At 50.3% G+C, this 18,335-nt stretch overlaps 2 protein-coding genes across 7 annotated transcripts in view; one reads left to right on the plus strand and one right to left on the minus strand.

Annotated features, from left to right (window-relative positions):
* The first annotated feature begins 16 nt into the window (after window positions 1-16).
* Window positions 17-12,900, plus strand: NUDT1 (nudix hydrolase 1). 5 transcript variants are annotated; one of them, XM_053555607.1, is made up of 5 exons: window positions 51-129; window positions 1,315-1,436; window positions 2,014-2,178; window positions 9,369-9,514; window positions 9,756-12,900. In XM_053555607.1, the coding sequence occupies exons 3-5, from the start codon at window positions 2,027-2,029 to the stop codon at window positions 9,926-9,928; spliced, it is 471 nt and encodes a 156-aa protein (XP_053411582.1). In that variant the 5' UTR covers window positions 51-129; window positions 1,315-1,436; window positions 2,014-2,026; the 3' UTR covers window positions 9,929-12,900. The 5 variants fall into 5 exon arrangements, with proteins under 5 accessions (XP_053411581.1, XP_053411583.1, XP_053411585.1 ...); XM_053555606.1 differs by lacking the exon at window positions 1,315-1,436 and having other exon boundaries at window positions 17-129; XM_053555608.1 differs by lacking the exon at window positions 1,315-1,436 and having other exon boundaries at window positions 22-85.
* Window positions 12,901-13,049: 149 nt separating this feature from the next.
* Window positions 13,050-18,335, minus strand: part of SNX8 (sorting nexin 8) — a 44,474-nt gene continuing 39,188 nt past the window's right edge. For both annotated transcript variants that reach the window (XM_053555601.1, XM_053555603.1), the window contains 4 exons: window positions 16,333-16,401; window positions 15,953-16,099; window positions 15,527-15,676; window positions 13,050-13,218 (listed from right to left, as the gene is read on the minus strand). In XM_053555601.1, coding sequence (XP_053411576.1) covers window positions 13,105-13,218; window positions 15,527-15,676; window positions 15,953-16,099; window positions 16,333-16,401 — 480 coding nt within the window. In that variant the 3' untranslated portion in view covers window positions 13,050-13,104. The remainder of the gene's footprint in view (window positions 13,219-15,526; window positions 15,677-15,952; window positions 16,100-16,332; window positions 16,402-18,335) is intronic.

The following is an 18,335-nucleotide window of genomic DNA, read 5'->3' on the forward strand; positions in this document are numbered from 1 at the left end:
CTTCCGGCTAGAGGCCCTGCCCGGCGGAAGTGGGACGCCGATTCGAACACAGCGCGGGGCTTGGTATCCTGGGGCCGGAAGCCTGGTTCGCGGAGTGGGGAAACGTGGAGCCCGGCAGCGTGGATAGAAGTAGGCCAGGAGCGGGAAGCGTGCAGGGTGTGGGAGCCGGGAAAACCCGACGGGGAGGCGGGGGAGCACAAAGAGGGAAAAGGGAATCGGAGGGCCGAGAGCAGGAAGCGCGCTGGGCTGGGTAGCCAGGGAGAAACTGGGAACCGAGAAGCCGAATTTGGGGAGCCGAGGAGGGGGCTTCGTGGGCCTGGGGAGCATAGGTGGGAGGAAAGGAGTGGGGCCTGGGTGTGGGGTACAGTCCCAGGCACGGCCCTGGCCAGGAAACCAGCATTTGGTTGGTTTCCAAACGTGAACCAGCACGTTCGTCGTATGGGGGACTACAGACCCGACTAACTGTAGGGTCTGCCCGGAGCTAACTAGGTGGCTGCCCGGGCTCTAGCTTTAGTCAACTCTCTGAGGACCGTGAGTGCAGCACGCAGCCGCCGCTACTGGAGCTGTGGGCGCTACTAGACACTGGCGTCCAGTACATCCAGGTTTGATTATTCTTTGGCCTTGGGTCAAACAGCCTCTCTGAGCGTCAGTTTACCTCTCTGAACATGGAGAAAGCAACTTAACTCATACAGTTGTTGGATCTATTAAATGGGATACTTTTTCCTTTTTTTTTTTTTTTGAGACAGTCTCACTATGTCACCCCCAAGAGCTGTGGTGTCACAGCTCACAGCAACCTCAAATTCTTGGGCTTAAGCGATTCTCTTGCCTCAGCCTCCCAAGTAGCTGGTACTACAGGCACCTACCACAACGCCTGGCTATTTTTTGGTTGTAGTTGTCATTTGTTTGGCAGGCTGGGGCTGGGTTCGAACCCATCAGCTCTGGTGTTTGTGGCTGGCACCCTAGCCGCTGAGCTACAGGCACGAAGCCTACGTAATCAGTGCATAATAATGACAGCTTGGACATTGCTGGTATCTTTACCACTGAGCCTTACCTAGGAGGCTGGGGCTTCCCACACAAACAGAACAGTGTCAGGACAATGTACATAGGCCTCCTACCCTCCTTGACCTGCCCACCCCCCACCACCAGGACCAATCCTTGGTCCTTTCCTCAGACACCATAACTTCGAAAGAGGATCCCTGGTCCAGAATCCTATCTTGGCCAGGTGTGTTCCAGGTTGGGATAGGGACAGAGCAACAGGAAACTTGGTCCTGGTCCTAGTCCTCCAGCATTTTTCCAAGGTCTTTTCTTCAGCAGGGACCCTGGCAGAGGCATCACCCTCAGACCTTTCTTAGGACCTATACACCTGTAGGAAAAGAAAAGGCCCCTGTGGCTCCATTACTCTGAGTACCAGGTCCCACAGCAGCAACAAGAGCACAGTAAGTGGAGCATGAGCTCCTACCCTGGAGGGAGGACCAGGCCAGCCTCAGTGGGTGGACCTGCTGCTGCAGAGAGACAGGTCACATCCCAGAAGGCCAAAAGAAGCCAAGGCCAAAACCTGACATAAAAGCCATTGCATAACCTGCATGATTATTTGGGTGCTAGCTGGAGACAGGGACTGAGCTGTCTGCCCTACTGCTTGTGCAGATGGGCTCAAAGTTCCTGGGGGCAGGTATGGCAGCAAGAAGAGCCCCCTTTGGAAAAGCCATATCGCCCTCTTGTAGCTCAGTGCCAAGGAGTGGGGAGAGGGACATACCCTACCACCTGCAGGTCCACCCTAGCAAGTGAAGGGCCTGGCACTAATGCCACTGGGTTCTGTGGGCCAGGCCTGTCACCCCTGAAAATCCTTTGTTCAATGGCAGATTTCCACCTAACACGGGCAGGGCTGGGAAATTACCACCAGGCCTCCTCCACTCCCTCGCAAGAACTCCCCTTCCACCTGACCACTGGGCACTGCAGCACAGCTTCCTCCACATCCAAGATGAAGCTGACCCCATCCTCTTGCCTTCCTCTTAGAACCCAGGGGACCATGGGCACCTCCAGGCTGTACACCTTGGTGCTGGTGCTGCAGCCTCAGGGAGTTCTCCTAGGCATGAAGAAACGAGGCTTCGGGGCTGGCCGGTGGAATGGCTTCGGGGGCAAAGTACATGAAGGAGAGACCATTGAGGATGGGGCCAAGAGGTGAGAAAGGGGCAGGTAGGACCACAGAAGCAGATCCTACAACCTGGATTGTGTATTTAACCCATGAGTCTGCTTCTTCTTAGTATGCAGGTAGAACCTGCATATTCAGTACCTCTTAGGATTGTTGTGAAGAGTAAACGAGGAAATGCATCTAAAGGACTTAGAACAGTGCCCAGCCTGTTGCTGTGTAGCGGTGGTGATGGCTCTAGGATGGACCTGAATTGAACAATCCCATCTGCCTCACTATACAGCTCATGGGCTCATCAGTCACCTAAGTTCTACATTTGAGGAGCTAGTGATAACTTTCATCTAAAGTAGCAGTTCTCAACCTGTGGATCACAACCCCTTTGGGGGTCGAACAACCCTTTCACAGGGGTCACCTAACACCATCCTGCATATCAGATATCTGCATTACGATTCATAATAGTAGCAAAATTACAGTTATGAAATAGCAATGAAAATAATTTTATGGTTGGGGGTCACCACAACATGAGGAACTGTATTAAAGGGTTGTGACATTAGGAAGTTGAGGACCACTGATCTAAAGCCTACTGCACACAGTCTCACGTAATCCTCGTAACACAGCCGGCTTCACATGGGGAAGACCTGAAGGGCAGAGAGGTCGAGAACTTGCCGGAGGTCTCATGCCCTTCCTGCTTCTCCAGGTTTGTGAAGATAAACAAGATCTCTGTGCAAACATGACAAAGCAATGCACAAACATTAGCTCCTGTTAATGTTGTTCTGAAAAAGGTTGGCAACCTTAAGGCTACTTTCCCTGGAGAGGAGGAAAGCTGGGCAGTCCGTTGGCTTTCAAGTTATTTTCTTTACAACCCACAGTAAAAGATGTCTTTGATCCTCTGAGACCATCCATCAGGTCATGGGTTAATGTAGCACTGCCCTGTGTGGAATAGAGGAACAGGACACAGCCCCTACCCCTGTGTAGGCCCCATCTCATTTGGCTGCTGGGTTTAGGAGATGTGTGCAGAAAGGAGGTCTGGTCCATACCTGAAAGTCAGGGCTTCCAGGACAAAAAGGGTGAATAATAACTGGGCACAAGGAAAACTCCCTAAGGACCTAACAAAAGGCAGAAATGAGGGGGCAACAGGGCATTCCCAGAAGCAGGATGTGCTGAAAGGGCTCCAGCCATCAAGGTTGGGGGTCAGGGACTGAGGAAACTGGACAGGTGCTCCAGGTGGCTGAATTTCAGCTTTTTTTCTTGCTGGTAAAAAGTAATCTTACAGCCTTGATTTATTTTCTTACAAACTTTCTTGGGATCATAGAAACTTTTCCTCCTGCACTCTATAAATGTTCAGTTTAAATGTAGGACATCACTCCTGACTCTCGGTACTGAACATAAATGGTGGTTTTCCCTCAGGGGTCTGGGATCTGGGAGGAGACTTAAGTATAGTGCAGGGAGCACTTAATTTCTACCCACAGGTGTAATCTGCATCCAGGCAGACCACTCCTTGCCTGAGCAGGTGCAGCAGCCCGCTCCCTCCCATTCTTTCTCCAAATCATGCTCCACACAGCTGCCAAAGGCCTTTCCCAAACTGTATCTGGGTTCCCACTCCCCACCCCACCCCCTGCTCATACCCACACATCAAAACCCTTTACCAGCTCCCAGTGCCTTTAAAATAAACGCCCCCTCTTCTCTGTCAGGCACCAAGGCCCACCCTGTCTCCCTTCAGAAACCCAAAGGTATTCCTGGCTCCTCAGCCTTCACTTCTAAAAGGTGCTTTCCCCCAGCCCCACTGTTCTCAATAAATCTTATCCTGTTGATTTCCTTCACAGCAAACACTCTCACCCTTCCTGATCACATTTAATTATTCACTTCCCTGCTCCGTGTCATAAGTTGTTTTTTTTTTTTTTGTAGAGACAGAGTCTCACTTTATGGCCCTAGGTAGAGTGCCGTGGCCTCACACAGCTCACAGCAACCTCCAACTCCTGGTCTTAAGCAATTCTCTTGCCTCAGCCTCCCGAGTAGCTGGGACTACAGGCGCCCGCCACAACGCCCGGCTATTTTTTGGTTGCAGTTTGGCTGGGGCCGGCTTTGAACCCGCCACCCTCGGTATATGGGGCCGGCGCCTTACCGACTGAGCCACAGGCGCCACCCAAGTCAAGTTTTTATTAAAGTGGAATGTGTAATTCTTATAGAAAAGATGCACTTATCTCCATCAGTGCATTTTTTAAAAAGTGGGTCCACTTTTTTTTTTTTTTTTGAAACAAGCGATTCATTTTGTCACCCCAGTTAAGAGTACAGTGACTTCATCATAGCTCACTGCAACCTCCTGGGCTTTCACCCAGCTAATTTCTATTTTTAGTAGAGACAGTTTTCACTCTTGCTCAAGCAGTTCTCCCTGCCTTAACCTCCCAGAGTGCTGGGATTACAGATGTGAGCCACCACACCCAGCCAGATCCACCTATTTAACCAATGCATAGATCAAGAAATAGAAATAGACCAATGAACCCTGCCCTCCACCCTGACTTCTGGTAGTTGATTTGGCCTGTTCTGTCTCATCACAAGATAGGATCATGCAGGGTGTGCCCCTTTGTTCTTTCCAACATGTTTGCAGGTAGCTGTGTCGTATTCCAGTGTGTGCACATGCTGCAGTTTACCTGTTCTGCTATGGAAGGGTGTTTGGAGCTATTGCAAGTGGCCCTGCTATGAACAGTCCTGTATGGTGCCCATGTGTACTCTTCCCTAGTGAAGACTGGAGAGGTTCACCTTTAGTAAATATTGTTAGTTTTCCAAAGTCATTGCACTAACTTAAACTCCCACCAGGGGTGTGTAAATTCTGGTTCCTCCAAATCCTCAACAACATTTGGTATTTTCTCTCTTTTCATTTTAGCCCTTCTGGTGAGTGTGGCAATAGTTCCTTGTGATTTTGTTTGTCCTAATGACTAATCAAGCTGAGCACCTTCTCAATGTCTGCAGGCCACTTAGATATCCTTTTTGGTGAAGTGTGTGCTTAAATCTTATACTCATTTTATTGGGTTGCCGTTTAATTAATTTGCAGTTTTTCATCTACTTTAGATCTGAGTCATCATATACAACTATTACAAATATCTTTTACTCTGTGGCTTGCCCTTTTACTAGTGATGACATTTAGATAAAAAGTCTCATTTAATGGTTAACAAATTTTAGATCCTTTTCAAGAAACCTCCTTATCCCAAGCATAATAAGATATTCTCCTAAGTATTTTTCTACAAACTGTTTAAATCCATACAGAATTGTGTTTAGTCTAGGTATGGGGATCAGATTGGGCTTTTCAATAAAGATATCTAGTTGGCATCATTTATCGAAAGACCATGATTTCCCTGCACTGCACTCTTTTGTGCCTACATCACTTCTGTGACATCAAACTACATTTACCTCCTTTCCACTTTCTCAGGTACCTGCACAGGACAGTGGGCCTTAGATGGGTGGGTGAATAAATAAGCAAACTTAGCAGAGTGGACTGGGGGAGGGAGGGTGGCCTTTTGTTGTGCAGGTTGATCTGCTTAATTAGATCCCTTCCCCTCTGTTTTATTTATTACAAAGGTTGGAGGGCTCAGGTGGGGTGGGCCTGCCCTAGGTCCTAGTTGATACTTTTTGGTCCTGACTACCCACAGAGGCCTGATCTTCACTGGAGGCAGTTGCTCCCTGTGGCCACGATGCAGGAGTAATTTCCTCACCTCAGACTTCACAAAGCAGGGACAGGCCTCACCTTTGGACTGAGGTCAAAGTTCAGCACTCAAGGCCTTATGCTGCATTGCCACACTGGCTCAGAGTGCCCCTGGCCATTGCTCTTTGGGTACTCAGCAGGTAGGTCTCTCTGCCCAGGGTACAGGGCACGTAGAAGGTAGGATGCAGTCACGGGCAGGGACACCCTCTGACAAAACTCCGTGCCCTGCTCTTGTGGGGTGAGAGGCATGCTGAGTGACAAGAATCCAGGAGCCCCCAAATACTCAGTACAGATGCTCCTTAACGTACAGTGGGCTACATCTCAGTAAACCCATCAAAAGTTTAAAATATCCTACGTCAAAAAAGATTATTTATATAACTAAGCTACTGAACACCTTGGCTTATCCTGGCCTACTTTAAACATGCTCGGAACCCTTACCTCAGCCTACAGTTGGGCAAAATGATCTCACACAAAGCCTATTTATATAATAAAGTATTGAGCAGCTAGGCGCAATGGCTCACACCTGTAATCCTAGTGCTCTGAGAGCTGAGGTGGGCAGATTGATTGCACTCGGGATTTTAAGATCAGCCTGGCTCAGTGAGCAGGGCGCCGGCCCCATATACCGAGGGTGGCGGGTTCAAACCCAGCCCCGGCCAAACTGCAACCAAAAAATAGCCAGGCGTTGTGGCGGGCGCCTGTAGTCCCAGCTACTCAGGAGGCTGAGGCAGGAGAATCACCTAAGCCCAGGAGTTGGAGGTTGCTGTGAGCTGTGTGACGCCATGGCACTCTACCGAGGACAATAAAGTGAAACTCTGTCTCTACAAAAAAAAAAGATCAGCCTGAGCAACAGGAAGACCCCGTCTCTATAAAAAAAAAAAAAAAAAAAAATGAAAAACTGAGGCAAGAAAATAATTTAAGTCCAAGAGTTTGAGGTTGTGAGGTATGAAGACGCCACAGCACTCCACCCAGGGCAACAGAGACTATATCTCAAAAAAAAAAAAAAGTGAGTGCTGAGTATCTCATGTATTATATCAAATTTTGTACTAAAAGTGAAAAATAAAATGGTTGCCTGGGTACTAGAAGTACAGTTTCTACTGAACTCATGGTGTTCTCATACCATCATAAAGTCATGAAGTCCTATGTCAGGGACCGTCCATGTACGTGAGGAACAGGAGATGCTGGAACCAGATAGGCTGACACTTAGGGGTCCCAAAGTACAAACAGTCCCACCCTGGGGAAGACCTGCTGTCAATGCCAGGCCTCTTCACCTGCACATCCAAATGGAACCTCCCCTCAGAGACCTAGCACCCAGTAATCCCAGGCCCCAGCCCTGAAGAGGACCCAGGAATCTGGCACAGGCTTTGTCCCCACCATGCTACCCTGTTACAGGGCTGCAGATCAGACCTTCTGCATCACCTCCAGGACAGGCATGAGTGGGAGCTCACCCATCCACTGGAGGCAGGCACTTGGACCAGGATTTGTGGGTCCCATGGCATCAACTTTGAGCATCAGGTGTGTGGCATGAACTGCTGCCAGCTTTCTTGACCCACAAAGAGCTTCCAGAAGGTGATCCAAGAGCAGGGCCAACTGGAGCGGGATTGCTGCCTGCCACTTCACACCACAGAGGCCCACACTGATCTGTGCTTTTGTGTAATTATGCATCCTGTTCTCAGCTGTCGGGGAACTGAACGTCATGGAGACAGACACTTCGGCAAAACTGTAGTAGTGTCATCTTCACCCGCCTAATTATCCCAGCCTGTGAAATGGAGCTTTAGCTCTGTCACCGAGGAGATTATTGATATTTTGTATTCAAGGAAGATTAACTAAAATTAGTCAAAACATTCTATCAGTAGATGAAGTTTTTAAGATAAGCACCAGATTGCTGTGAGATAGGGAGTGGCCCCACTGAGTGCTGTTACATTTAATTGAGGAGCCATTTGCACTCCCCCAAGTGACAATACATTTTTTAAGTCAAGTCCACCTTTAACCATTTCAATGAATAAATGCCGATTCCAGGTCTGTGCATTTCCTCTCCAGCCCTTAGAGCTTAAGCCTGATTAACCATGATCTTTTAACCTAATATGTGCTTCTTAAATGAACAAAGTGGTTTCCCTAATTACAGGCAAAGTAATCATTTGTTGTGCTCCTAACGTACATTGGAGATGAAAGTTTAAAACAAATTTTTACACACCACAATACACAGCCAGACATGTTTTTATAGAAATAAGTAAATACAGTGCAGTTGGGGAAGTGAGAAACGTCTATTAAGGGAAGAACAGGCTGAAGTCATGGCTGCAGTTGCCGTGGGTACCCAGAGTACCAAGTGCAAGGAAGGTCTTCTGGGTAGTCTATGCTGAGAAGCTGAACAAGAAACCAAGAGAGCACAATAAACAATTTGTCTCGCATGAGAAGCTGCTCATCACAGGTTTCCATGATAACCAGAAGCTGGGATGTTTTCTTTTTCCATAATGCATAGCAGTTGAGAAATGGGTTGGATTCCTTGAGGTATGGAATGTCATGTATCCCTCTCTTGGGTGAAAAGCACAAGGTATAAATTATGTATCTTTGTACTTTTTAAAGGGATGTATAAAGGAGAAAGAACCCCCCCTCCCACTAGGGATAACACTGAAATGGCACTGAGGGTTCATTCTCAGTGATGAGTTCATGGGTATTTTCTTTCCTGGATTGTCATAAAGGAACATGTAAGTTTTAAAATAACTTTAAATTAGTGATAGCATTAGACTATTTAAGGCAGTGGTTCTCAACCTTCCTAATACCACAGCCCTTTAATACAGTTCCTGTGGGTCATGACCCATAGGTTGAGAACCGCTGATTTAAAGGGAGCATTCTGGCTGAATCAGGGCTTGTTCCAAGACTCAGTAGCACTTGTGTGCTCCCCAGATGAGATTAGCCCTTTATGGCCCCTTTGTGCACAGCTGGCTAGGCTGAAGGAAAATCCCCAGAAGGGGGTCCACACACAGCCAGGGAGGCCACCCACCTGTGTGGGTGCTGGCATTGTGTTAGAACAAGAGCTCCTCCTGCAGCAGAGTCCACAGAGCTGTGATTTGACCCTGTGTTCTCAGAGCAAAAGCAGGAGGCTGGAAAGACATTTCCTCCAACAAGACCTAGTTCTCCAAGCTTCAGCAGGTGGCTGCTGCAGTTGGCTGCAATGCTCGGCTGTAGGAAGGGGCATCAGTCCCAACCCTGCCATCCACTTGTGAGGCTAAGGTTGTTCAACACCCAGAAAAGTTTTGAACTAGGCATGTGCACCCTTAACTGGTAGCCCCTCCCCAGAGCCCAGTAACAAAATCAGTTTCTTAACATTTAAGTTCATTTCAAAGCTCAGCTAGTTTGGGACCTACTAATGCATCCTCCCAGGTTTCCCAGCCTGTGCATCCATTTTGGTGGCGCCCTGGGCCCATCTGCACAAAAGGCTCTGCTTCTCCTCCCCTTGCCATTCTCAGGGTTGGCATGTCAGTGTGGGCACCTTGCTGATGGCCTCCTCCCTTCTGCCTCTGTCCACAGGGAGCTGCTGGAGGAGAGTGGTCTGACTGTGGACACGCTGCTCAAGGTGGGCCACATCATGTTTGAGTTTGAGGGCAACCCTGAGCTGATGGACGTGCACATCTTCTGCACAGACAGTGTCCAGGGGACACCCATGGAGAGCGATGGTGAGTCTGGGGGCTGCTCCCTGTTCTCCACCTCTATGGGTCAGGAGTAAAGCTTGGTCTTGTCACTATACTGGGTCTGAGCACCAGACCAGGTCCCCATTGCCTGTCTTCCTCATCTAGGTCACAGCACAGCACAGCTGCACACAGCCTACACGGTTGTGAGGGTGAAATATAAAAGAATGTCAAATGTTTAAATTTGGGCTGAACACCAATGCTCTTCCTTTTTTATCCCTTGGTATAGAAATGTGCCCCCAATGGTTCCCACTGGACCAAATCCCCTTCAGCAACATGTGGCCTGATGACAGCTACTGGTTTCCACTCCTGCTCAAGAAGAAGAAGTTCCATGGGTACTTCAAGTTCCAGGGTCAGGATACCATCCTGGAGTATACACTATGTGAGGTGGACACTATCTAGCAGGAGGTCTGGGCCGGCCCCACCAGTGCAGCTGTCAATTCAGTTGGACTCAAAGAGCCATGCTTCAGAGGTGGGATGTGAGTAGATGGCAAGGAAAATAAAGGTCTTGCCTCTGAATTGTTCGCCAGGCACCGGCACAGCCAGCCAAGTGCTGTCCACGGTGGGCTGCCAGGCACACTGAGCTAACCTATGCTGTTACACGGTGGGAAAGCAGGAGAGCAGGACTACTAGGGGAGGATGGCATTTCTGACCATCCCCACAGTGACAGCTGGCAAAAGAAGGCTGCATGTGTGCATGCTCACCACTGTGGGGTAGAAGGCACAGCCTTTCACGCCTCCCCCATTTGTAAATCAAACTAAAGCACAATCAAGGGCGCAGGATTAATACCAGGTCTAATGAGTCACAGGCTAGTCCTCTCAACTACCCCAAGAGTCAAACCACATGCTACACAACTTAGAACCTGACTTACTTCCATACACATTTAATAACAGTTGTTCCCGTAAGTTTGATTAAAAACTTCAGCATGTAGACCAAGTGTCAACAATTCCAGTTTATTGGGTGTAGTAGTAATTGATTCCTGCAGCCTCATAAAGTGCTTCATATATAAGCTAACTCGCGCAAAGCAAGAGGAAAAAGCCTCAAATACAGAAAGCATTCCTGACTCAGTCCCACGCGTCTGCCAAACTACGCTGCCTCTTCAGCCCAGCAACAGGAGAATCTTAGGAAATGTTTACCTTTACCCCATCTACGAAGCCACCCGTTTGCAGGCCTTCCTCAACTGCAGTAGGTGGTGTCCCCCACCAGGGTCCTGCCTGGCGACTCCCCACTAGGCCAGGCAGCAGGGTAACCAGAGAGACATGTTTCTCCTGTGGTGGCACCCACATCCAAGTGACAAAAAAGGAAAATGGGCTCTGCACCCCCAGTTCACTTGCCCTGTCCTACAGGTAGGGCTCTGCCAGCTGACCTTTAAGAAGCAGCTGGGGGTATCTCGGAGAGTCAGGACTACAGGAAAGGTGCCCACCTCCATGAAAGCCTGGGAAGCAACCCCACAACTATACTCCTCACCCCTCCCCTAACTCCTGCCCCTCCTCAGCCTCATCCCTCCCCAGCCCTTCTCACGCCTCCTCGCTCATCCCTCCTCGCTCACCCCTTGTCTCCACCCCTGCCTTCTTCCCCCTCACCCCTGCCCTTCACCCTCCTCACCTACACCTTTATTCTCAGCCTCCAAAACACAACACAAGGACCTTCAGACCTTGCTCCTCAAGAATTTCCACAACAAGGAGAGGTCACCAGGAAAGTAATCTAACTTTCACTCACCAGGGAGTAAAGTTCTTTACAGGAAAGTTTATTTGGAAGTCTGAGTGCTAAGACTCTCTTTCACGGCCTGAGTTAGGAGTGTGTGCTTTGTCTACCTGAAACACTAGCAATGCCCACAGCTCTCCCCATGGACTCCACAGTCCCACAGCTGGGCAGGACAGGGCAGAGGACACCTTACAGCCTTCTTCCTTCACAGGGCCATACTTTAAGGCTCAAGCATCACAGCATCAGGCAGTGGCAGTCCTGTGAGAAGCATAGCCTGCTCAGCTGACAATTTGTTTCTACAGAAAGAGCAAAAAAGCAGGCACAGCCCTACCACCCAGATACAGGTAGTAAGTCTCCAAACTTCCTCCCCACTATCAGACTAAGCGCTCTGCCTTCTTCTTGTCTGGCCAGCAGAGAGCAACTGGCCCCGCAGCAGGAAGTCACAGACAGAACCCACACAGCAGAGGTGGACCCAAACCCCACAGTCACTTAAGTCACAGCACCATGTCCTCCTAAAGGGCCTGAAGCAGCTACCTTGATGTTCCCTCTAGAACTTACCAGAAAGGCTCACCTGTCTGTGGATAGAGTGAGCCACCCTCTCTGTCCAAACACTGCATGACGGTACACAGGCAGAAAGGAAGAGTCCTGCATTAGAGTGAGAGGAAACCCCTGGAAGACCAACAAGTGTCACTAGAAGGAACTTCAGAAATCCTGCAGTCCCATTAAAGCCTCCTCCAGTGTCTCTCCCTGGCCAATGACACCAGAGGCTCTAAAGGAGCTTGGCTCCCAGCCCCTAGAGGAAGGCCATGTGTGCTTGCTACAAACAGATTTGGAGAGTAACATATCTGGTCCTGAGGTGGGCATTTGCATCCCACAGAGCTCAGGAGAACAGTTCATTCTTCATCCCAAGAACAAAAATGGCCCAAAGGATGGCTGGCCCCCTCCATGTGTGGGTGGCTACACTGACAAGTGTGTGAAGGGAGGTTGGGATGGTTCTAAACACCCCAAAGAAGGAAATCCATTTAAAAAGAGGTCAGCCCCAGCAACACAGATGCCCCTCTAAAGCCCCAGCTGAAATAACCCATTTCCCACACCCCTCACCTATCTTCTGCTATGTCCTTCTTACCTCAGTACCACACGGACCCCAACACTGACTGCCCAAAAGCAGGGAATCCATGCAATGTAAGAACACAGCATTTTCTAGCACACAGACAAGAGGAGCCTCAGACCATGAGGCACACACGGTCATATGTCTGTGCATGGAAGTGCACAGGGGTCCTCAGCCCCAGAGGTCAGTATAAGACTAAGGTGCCAAGGCACTCACTGGAGCATGTCCCCTCAAAAACCAGCACCATGTACATCCAGCGACTTCCGCAGCAGTAAGCAGCCACCTCACCCTCTCTGTCCACCCAAAGTACCTGTTCTGACTCCCATGTCAATGGTCAGCCACCACATCCAGCCACAGGGCAGTGCTGTCCACCCTCTCCTTTGCTTGCTGACCCAGCCCCACATCCCTGACTGTTCTAGAAACTGTAGCCCCTCAAATGCCCCCAGGAATTATCTGCTGTGAGACATCATCCTTGCTTCTCCCTGAGCAGGGCATGAGGAGAAAACCACTCCAGAGAATCAAAGCACCTACACCCACGGGCTCCAAGCCAGACTCTGGCAGAGGGAGCAGCCGTTGGAGGATAAGGTGGTACGACAGCCCCAGTGTGGTCCGCTGTTTCCATGGATGCTGCAGGATGGGCACAAGATGATCCACTAGCCTGGCCCCAACCAAGAGGCACCACAGAGTAGGGAATGAAACAGGGACACAGCATTTGGAAAGAAGTTTTAGTGAGGCCGCAGGGTGCTCTCACAGTGGGCCTCAGGCTCTAGTGAGGACACATGCCATCCTCTGGTGGGGAGCGAGGTGGGGTCAGTACACTGTGTGGTCCCACAAACAGGCAGTTCAGCTTGGGCTTCAGGTCATTCCACACCTTGCTCATCTGAGGGAGAGGAAGGAGAGAAGTCAGCAGGGCAGAGACCCGAGATCCCCTCTGTGCCATATCTGCTCCAACCCTGCATCCCTGGAGAACCCCCCCACCCAGGTGCAGGGTGCAACCCTACACACAGACTCCTGGCCTCTAGCTATTCATAGAACCTCTAGAAGTGAGAGATCACCCCTTCCCTCTCCCATCCCCACAGAAAAAAGCTAAATGAGGACTACACCAGACACCAGATGTCATAGTGCCTCATCTCTGTCCCCCACACACAAGACCAAAGGGCCTCAAATTTGGTTGATGTGGAATTTCGAGAAACATTCTTGTTGGGTCATTTCCAGCACACTTTCTAACAGTTTTTCAAGGACCAGCCTTCTGGACATCTCAGCAGGTGAAACACCAAGATAGTGTCCACCAAGTGGATAAAACACAGATAGGAATAAAAAATGGCCACACCCATTCACCAAGCACTTTCATATCCAGGTTGAGGAACAGAAACCATGGAGTGTGGAGGTGGGGAGCCTGGGAAGGAGGTGGGGCTCCTGGGACCACAGAAAGGCAGAGCGTGGCCCTACGAATATGCAGAAGACAACACAGACACCTGAGTCCCTGCCCCAGAGATTCTGACTTAGGTCTGGGGCAGGCTCTGTGCCCCAGAATCTACATCTCAAACAAACACATGGTTCTGGCATGAACTAGTTCTAGACCAAGGTCCAGATGGCCACTAGCCTGGCCAGTCACAATTGTCTCCCAACTGGTTTACAAGCACCATCTTCCACCTCTTAACCCACCGCCACACCATTGTCAATGGCCTTTGTGAACTACATGAACTACAGGTCTGAGTTCATGTTATAGGCTACTTACAAGCACTTTCCTGATCCACCACACAAAAACCACCAGCTCCCTGATGGGCCCATTCCAGCCCCTGAGCTCTGTGCAAGCCCTATCAGAGCACGAAAGACCACTCCTCCTCTGACAGGCCAGCTCTCTAACTCTCCCACCAGCGTATGTGTTCCTTGGCAACAGGGACAAATGTAAACCAGCTGGTACCGGCATCAGTCGCAGACCCCAGAACAGACGGCTACCATGAATGTGATTGTTGCATCAATCTACCCACTACTGGCCACCCAGGACAATCTTGGAAAGCTGGTAAAGCTTTTTTCAGATGGGGAAATTGAGTCCCAGAGGACATAAGAGGTCATCACAGTCATGGAGCAGGGATCTGAGACAGAGGTTCATGAATTCTGGGCCTGAGCTCCCCACACTGCACCCAGCAGCAGAGGGGCCACATGGAGACACACTATGCAGGAAGCAATCATGACCCCAACACTAATCAGAGGCACCAAGTGAGGACCACAAGAAAAGGAAGGACAAAGACACCAGCAAGCAGGAGGCCATGGGGACTACACAGAGACTGGGAAAGGAACTGGACAGTAGCCATTTTGTCAGTGTTTCTTGAGCCCTGGTCAGACACATGACCCTCCTAGGCTCTTTGGAGATAGCTATAGGCCACAGCCATTGGCCCGAGCCCACTCAAAGCAGAAGCCTGCCTCAGGACAATTCAGGCCATTTCACCTCAAAGACTTGAGGTGCCATCATCTACAGCAGCAGTTCTCAAACTATAGGTCGCAACCCACAAGAACTGTATTAAAGGGCCGCAGCCTTAGAAAGGTTGAGAACCACTGCTCTAGAGAAAGCTGACCAGGAGTTTTGAGAAAACATTGAACCTGTAGTAATGGCTCAAACCCGATTCATGCCACCTGCCACTCAGGCTCAGGGCTCAGGAACCCTAAATTTTACCTCTCTTTTTTTTTTTTTTTTTGAGACAAAGTCTCACTTTGTTGCCCTTAGTAGAGGGCTGTGGTGTCGTAGCTCACAGCAACCTCAAACTCCTGGGCTCAAGGGATCCTCTTGACTCAGGCTCCGAAGTATCTGGGACTACAGGTGCCTACCACAACACCCTGCTCTTCCTCAGGCTGGTCTCAAACTCATGAGCTCAAGAAATCCACCTGTCTCAGCCTCCCAGAGTGTGACTTCTTAGATTCCTCGGAAAGCAGGAAACCATCTCTTTATAGTGGCTCTCCACTATTCTCTCCACCTCATCCCCCAAGAATTATGAAAACAACTTCACAATTATGATTCTGGCTACATAAGAGACTAGCAGATTGGAATAAGAATTATGTTTTAGGGCCCCATGCCCATCCCAACTCCACTAAGCAATTTCTCTAGACCAGCTAGCTGCAAGGGTCACCAGGCTTAAAGGAAAGGTCACCAGGCATCAGCCACAACACAGGCCAGGGCAGGGGGGGCTCACCTCCTTGTGCCCTTGGATCTGAGAGTTGACGAAGGCTCCGAGGATGTGGGAGGTGAGGGGCAGGTAGACATGGATGAGCTGTGTCTCCTGGTGCAGACAGTACAGGGAGAAATAGTTCCGAAGCTCCATTGTCTGAATAGCATTCTCTTGCTGCAAAGAAAAGAGCCTCCCTTTGTGCCCAGCCCAGCCAATAATGAGGCCCACACAGAACCCTTCCTGAACTGGGGCTCTCCTCTTCTCTTGTAACCACTGAAGCAAAATCTAACTTCAATGGAGCATCTGGAAGGTGCCAAGGAAGAGTGGACTGCAAGAAAGGCAGTGCATCACACTGGGTGCCCATAGGACGACTCTGGCCTCTGGCCAGGAGCAGGTGTGCAAAGGCTCCCACGAGCCTATCACCTGTAGCCCCCCATCCCAACCACCTACCTCCACAATGCGGGACTCAAGCTGTTCCACAGACTCCGGCTCGCGGTTCTGCACAGCAGCGCTCATCTGCCTCTTCATCAGACTGTACTTATGCAGGGCCCGCTGGTGCTTGTGCAGCACACCCCGCTCATGCCGCTCACACAGGTCCTATGGGGAGGGGCAGCACTCACCACTTGGCCCCAAAGCCCTCCACAGAGCCTAGACAGCTAGCTAGGGAGGCCACGTCCACAGGACTGAAGGCCCACATTCCTGCCACAGTCTTGGCTTCTCAGTCCATTCTCCATCCTAACCCTTTCTCTACCTCCAAGAGTTACACCTGAGAGGAGCATAAGAGCATCCTCAAAAGCCTTAGCCTTAACCAAACAGCAGCCAGGACTCACTTTATAGGACTGGAGCAAATCCAAGAAGAGGTTCAGTTTCTCCACCACATCATTCTCCTCCTGTTTACCCTGGAAGACAAGGGGCATATTAACCAACATAAACACACAGGACCAAAGCCCCCTTGGAGCTCAGACCAGCTACAAGCACCCAGCTCTTATACCCAGAGCCAAAGGGGCTCCCCAAGAAACCATCAGCCAGTTCCACTTGACAGCTCACCCCAAAGACCAGGCAAAGAAGCAGTGTGGGCAGGAACAAGGGCCTCAGTTCCAGTGAGAACTGCTGCCCACCTCACTCTGGTTGTCCAACACTGCTGTGTCCTCCTTTCTTTGAGCTTTCCAAAGCTACCTTCTCACCCCTGACACAGACACACAGACACACAGATGTCCCAGGGGAGCTGGTGACTCAGGCTTCTCCCCCAGAAGCTCCCCCCACCAGCACAGAGAATCTGAGCTACTCTTTCAAGTTGTAAGCCAAGTCAAAAAAGGACAATACTGCTGGTAAAAGGGGGCTTCCCATTAGCTTTAATAAGAAGGGAAAGAAACAGGTCTGGGAAGGGGGCTCAAGAGCAGAGAAGAGGCTAAAGCTGCAGGGAGGATGCATCATCATGAAGACACAAGGGAGGGAAGTGAGCAAAGGTGTCTGGTGCTCAGGCTGAAGCATAAAGATGATGGGAGCCCAGGCCACAGCAGGGGAGGAGGCTGGCAAGAAGGTACCCCTTCTGGCTTCTGCACATGGGTTTGCGCCCAACCAGCACAGTGACAGTGATAAACCAAGAGGTGCACAGTAAGTCCACAACAGCACTGACAGCCACCCTGTTAGCAGAATGGGTACCTGGGTAATGACAGAGGGAAAAGGCCTGCTCCGAGAGTCACCCAGGCATCCTGGGAACACAAATCAGCACCAGCAGGCTGGATACCAGCCAGGGACTGCTCCTGATCTGCCAGTGTCCACCATGTAGTGGCACTTGGCAGAGGCATAAGGACAGATAAGCACAAGTGCTCAGTAGCATTCTGTAGCTCAGGCTGCCATTAGGGAAGTATCCTCACTCTGTGGATGGCAAGAGGTCAGGGAAGACACGGAAGGGACAGAACATTCTCTCTACCCCCAGTCCCAAGCAGCAAGAACATGAAGTTTCACCCTCCCAGCCACCACAGCAACAAAGCCAGGCCAATGGCAGGTATCCCCAGGACCCACCAATGCTGATACCAGGGGTCAGGGCCACGACCCTGAAGGGAACCAGCATGGATCATGCCTTCGGTCCCCAATACTTGCAGACACCCTCAGGGAGACAAAACTCCTTGCTGAATCCCTCATGCTGCATGTGGAGCCTGGCACAAAGGGCAGTGGGGGCAGAAGACTGGAAAGAAAGGACTAGAGTTCTGTGGGCACAGCACAGTCCCAGAAGCTAGGGATGCCACTGGCTGTGCCATGCCACAGAGGACCCTAGGATTCCCCTTCCACTCTGTAGGCCTCATGACCTGAGCAGGAAGGCTCCCCAGCCATCCCCCCGACACACCTGCAGCCAACCACTATCCTGGCCATTAAGGTGCCAGGAAATTAAATTGTGTGATAAAGAGTTTTTAAACTCATAAAAAAAACACCAACTGGCCCCATGCCCTGTTCCCCCAGACCAGACAGAGGCAAAAGAAGACCAAGGCTTCTTGTTCAGTAAGAGGGGAGAGCTCAGGGCTCCCTGCCTGCCCATATTTGCCAACAATTTCCATTTATGCTTCCAACACCACAGAAGACCCTAAACATCAACCAAGCAAACATCCCATCACCACAGAGAGCATAGCCCCTACTCTGAGTCTCACCCATCTTGCTGGGACAGAATCATCCACAACTCCTAACTCAGTGGTTCTCAACCTTCCTAATGCCGCAGCCCTTTAATACAGTTCCTGTGGATCGCAATCCACAGGTTGAGAACCGCTGTCCTAACTGATCGGGGGAGAATAAAACCAGTATCAGTAAAACCGGAATTAGGAAATAGTCTTAAGCGGTC

The sequence above is a fragment of the Nycticebus coucang genome, chromosome 12 (genome assembly GCF_027406575.1).
Source record: "Nycticebus coucang isolate mNycCou1 chromosome 12, mNycCou1.pri, whole genome shotgun sequence".
In the NCBI taxonomy this organism is placed as follows: domain Eukaryota; kingdom Metazoa; phylum Chordata; class Mammalia; order Primates; family Lorisidae; genus Nycticebus; species Nycticebus coucang.

What these genes read in the sequence shown, in the direction of transcription:
- NUDT1 (XM_053555606.1), top strand. Translation starts at nt 2,027, where the DNA reads ATGGGCACCTCCAGGCTGTACACCTTGGTGCTGGTGCTGCAGCCTCAG. An exon ending in ATTGAGGATGGGGCCAAGAG is followed by an intron (nt 2,179 to 9,368) that starts GTGAGAAAGGGG and finishes CTCTGTCCACAG; the next exon opens with GGAGCTGCTGGAGGAGAGTG. An exon ending in GACACCCATGGAGAGCGATG is followed by an intron (nt 9,515 to 9,755) that starts GTGAGTCTGGGG and finishes CCCTTGGTATAG; the next exon opens with AAATGTGCCCCCAATGGTTC.